Raw genomic sequence first — 3817 nt, 5'->3', positions numbered from 1 at the left:
CAAAATACTGTTCTTTTTAGCAACATCATATGACCCCTTTAACATTATCTGACCTTGGACATTCTTTACAATATTAATGCACTGAAACATATATAGTGCATTTAACTTTTAACATCAATAACGTAAAAAAATTCTACCATTATATAATGATCATTAGTTAATTAAAAAGCTAGTAGTGGGGAAAAAAACTTAACCTTATGTATTATACATTTGTTTTTGTGTACAGCTGCAGTAAATACTACCCAGAACACCCTAGCAACCACTCAAAATACTCTTGAAACCTCAAAACAACACCCTAGCAACATGGCGTTAAGTTTTTCCAATGCAGGACATACTTTGTCTTCATACAATTTTTAAATCTAGTTAGAAATACAATAATACTTTAAAATAGTTAGAAATATCTTGAGACTATGATTTTCATATTCATATTTGAATATACCAGAACTTCTGGTCTGTTAAGTATTATATTAATTCATATAAAAAAGGCTATTGTAAAGGGTTACTGAGGTATTTATATTTTTATTTGTATAGATATTCCCGGAATTAATTTCTTCATTTATTCCATAAATAGGTATTTAAAAAATACTCAATAATTACATGTGATAAGACATGAACCAAATCAACCAGCCTTGAAATGAATCACATTACAAACTCATTTAGAAGGAAAAAAAATATTTTTAATTGAAAAAGGTTCAGGACTTTTTTTTTGTAAATGAGGGAATAAACTACTCATCCCACAAAGCATTGCACATTTATCTGAAAAAAACTTTAAAAAACTTGGTTGCCATTAAAATATGAAGCAGCACAACTGTTTTCAACATTGATAGTAATAAGAAATGTTTCTTCAGCAGCAAATCAGCATATTATAATAATTTCTGAAGGATCATGCTACACTGAAGACTGGATTCATGATGCTGAAAATTCAGCTTTACCATCACAGGAATAAATTACATTTTAAAAATATATTAAAATAGAAAGCAGTTCTTTTAAACTGTAATAATATTTCACATTACTGTTTTACTGTATTTTTGATCAAATAAATGCAGCCTTCTTTCAAAAGCATCTTTCAAAAGCATCACCAACCCCAAACTTTTGAACGATATAGTGTATTAATTTAATTTCAAAGCTCATGGTAAGTCTGTCTTTAAAGGTTTATGTGCTACCACTAAATAAATATATATATCTCACTTAGAGGAAGTCTCACCTGGTCTTTAAGCTGTTTGACGGAGTGCTGCAGGGTGAGGATGTGGCCGAACAGAGGGCTCTGCAGGGCTTCCTTCAGTGTGCCGAGTCTGTCGCTGTGGGTCCACTCTTCTCTCTGCACGAGCTTGGACTGAAGTCTTTCCAAGGCCTGGAGCACCTGCTGCCGCTCGGAAGCAGACACTGAGAACACACACAATCAAGATATTAACCATGCTAAGTCGGATTAAATCATTATATGCTTGCTTGGATGAAAATCACAAAAGTGAGTGATACCTGTCGGTACGTTCTCATACATTGTCGTTCTCTTGAAAATTCAGTGCAGATTGATCTGTGAAAGTGGATTAAAAACACTTTTAAGCTTCAACTTGATTTCAAAATTGATCAGTCAATAATGGCAAGTTACTAATACTAATTTAACAAGGCTACTAAATTGCTTTTTAAAGCAATTTTATGGAAAATATATACATTAAAATTGTTCTTTTTGAGTGTAATTTCCGTTAAAAATGATAAAAATTGCAGAAATACTACCACTTATAATTTAATGGATGACACAGACCAAATAGTTGAAGTTTCAAATTTGTTATGTAGAGAAACACATAATAATAATAATAATAATGCAACTACAATAGTGGTTATTATAATTTAATGAGCTGTACCAAACATTTTCATATTTATTCTACACACACACACACACACACACACACACCAAAAGTTCAATATAACTCATAATTAAACTTAACAAATAGAAACGACTTTTCAAAGTTATATTCATTTCCATGTTGACCTTGACTTTTTTCAATTTCCATAAAAATGGGAACCATGCAAAGCTATAATGCATAAATCATCAATCTTTCTCCAAAAGATGGTAGGAAATCTTTGTTTTACTAAATTTATGCTGGCATCATGCATATATTTTCATGTGATCAAACAGAAATGAATGCATCTTATTAATGTAAGACTCAAGTATGGATATATATAACCTGTAATGATATCTTTTAGAAGATCAGTTGGTAGTTTCTGTTCACGTGAGCAGCCAACTATACAAAAGTGAGAGTATCTACCTTACTTACCTACAATATTCGTCCATACACTTGGTCTTGGGGTTAAATCAACTCTCTGTCAATTTGGAATCCCTCACAAAACACAATCCTGCATTCCAAGTATTGTTTAGGGCTGAGACGGAGTCCTGTTTTGTCTGTACGTGTGTGTTTACACCTGAGCGAGCCTCACCTGGAACCAGGAAGTGCGTGAGCATTCAAGTTTCCGTGAACTTTATTTAAGTTTAAACACAAGTTAACAAAGAAACCATTATGCAACTGAAGGATAAGGAGATGTTTTATACTACTACTCTTCAATTAAAGCATTATTTGTTTAATGCCATATAATATAAATTACATAAACGCAATCAAACAGGTGCATAGGCGTAAAACACCGAGTCACCGCTGAAATCAGTGCTCTAAAAACTTACTGACAGTCTAAATGAGACGTTAAAGAATCATTTTATCAATCGAAACGTGCTTTGTTTTCAAATATCAATAATAAATCATAACTTTGAAAAGAATGAAAATACACAAACGTGCTCCTGCTTCCCAATACAAACCCCATTATGTGACACAGGCTAGCGCAGTTAGCCGGTTACAAAGTTGATTATCAGCATCAAATACCGCGAATAAGTTGAACCGACACTTGGTTTTAAAGACAAACTTGCTCTAACGAAACAACCTGGCTTTGTTAAGTACATGCATAAAGTTAAAGGCGTTAAATAAGAGAATTACGAGAGACTTACACGCTATGTGTGCGGCGAATCTAGTGCACTGTTTCTTTAAGAGCTCCGTCAGTCACGTGACAGTTCAACATGGCGTTACACTGGAGGAGTTTGTTGCGCTTTCGCTCAACAACACGGCCGCTGATCATCTTCACCTTCTGCCTGACTGTCATTCACAGCCTGGGGAATGATGTGGACAACTGTGATAAACTGCAGCTGGGACAATATCCTTTCAAAATCGCGTAAATATATTGCGATCGTTTAAATAGTAGCAGGCTAGCTAGCACTGTCGATGTTACTGGTGATTGATTTTAATATAAATGTACTAATTTAACTTATAAATCATTATTTGACATAATTACGGCACACATATTAGGTGTTGTGTTCTAGATTTGTGATTCAATCTTGTATTGTGTGATACAGAAAGTTATACTCATTATGCCTTAGATTGCATGACCTATTTGAACATTTCAGATGGTTTTGTTACAAAAATGCACACATTGGTTACATTTCTATGTCTATAAGTGTTAAACTGACGAATAGTAAACGACACTGACTGCCACTGATTGTCTGTGATTGCTCAAGAGTCATTCATCCATCACTAATGGAATTCAGCTTCACTCAATGTTGTTTCATGAATTAAATACCACTTAATTTCTCCTTAACAGTGCTCATGTATATGTGTAAAGAACCCAAAATAGATGATGCAACTCAAGAACCAGAAAACTGCAAGGACCGGTTGGCTTGGGGTGGGTCGGCTCACTCGGCTGTGTACATTTGAACTACATTTAAACAATTTAAAATGCTGCTGTTGTAGTGTGTAAATATACATTTAGTCAATAATTGAAT

General features: G+C 33.8%; 1 protein-coding gene across 1 annotated transcript in view; it reads right to left on the bottom strand.

Moving 5' to 3' along the window:
* LOC107588105 (inaD-like protein) overlaps positions 1-3191 on the bottom strand; it is a 108770-nt gene extending 105579 nt beyond the window's left edge. The window contains exons 1-4 of the mRNA XM_016276114.1: positions 2990-3191; positions 2274-2433; positions 1477-1531; positions 1205-1383 (exon numbers count right to left, since the gene is read on the bottom strand). Coding sequence (XP_016131600.1) covers positions 1205-1383; positions 1477-1498 — 201 coding nt within the window. The 5' untranslated portion in view covers positions 1499-1531; positions 2274-2433; positions 2990-3191. The remainder of the gene's footprint in view (positions 1-1204; positions 1384-1476; positions 1532-2273; positions 2434-2989) is intronic.
* Between the last annotated feature and the right edge of the window lie 626 nt (positions 3192-3817).

The sequence above is a fragment of the Sinocyclocheilus grahami genome, unplaced genomic scaffold, assembly GCF_001515645.1.
Source record: "Sinocyclocheilus grahami isolate Dianchi unplaced genomic scaffold, SAMN03320097.WGS_v1.1 scaffold98.1, whole genome shotgun sequence".
Classification (NCBI taxonomy): domain Eukaryota; kingdom Metazoa; phylum Chordata; class Actinopteri; order Cypriniformes; family Cyprinidae; genus Sinocyclocheilus; species Sinocyclocheilus grahami.
The sequence above is the reverse complement of the archived record's forward strand: the minus strand, read 5'-3'. Positions and strand labels throughout refer to the sequence as shown.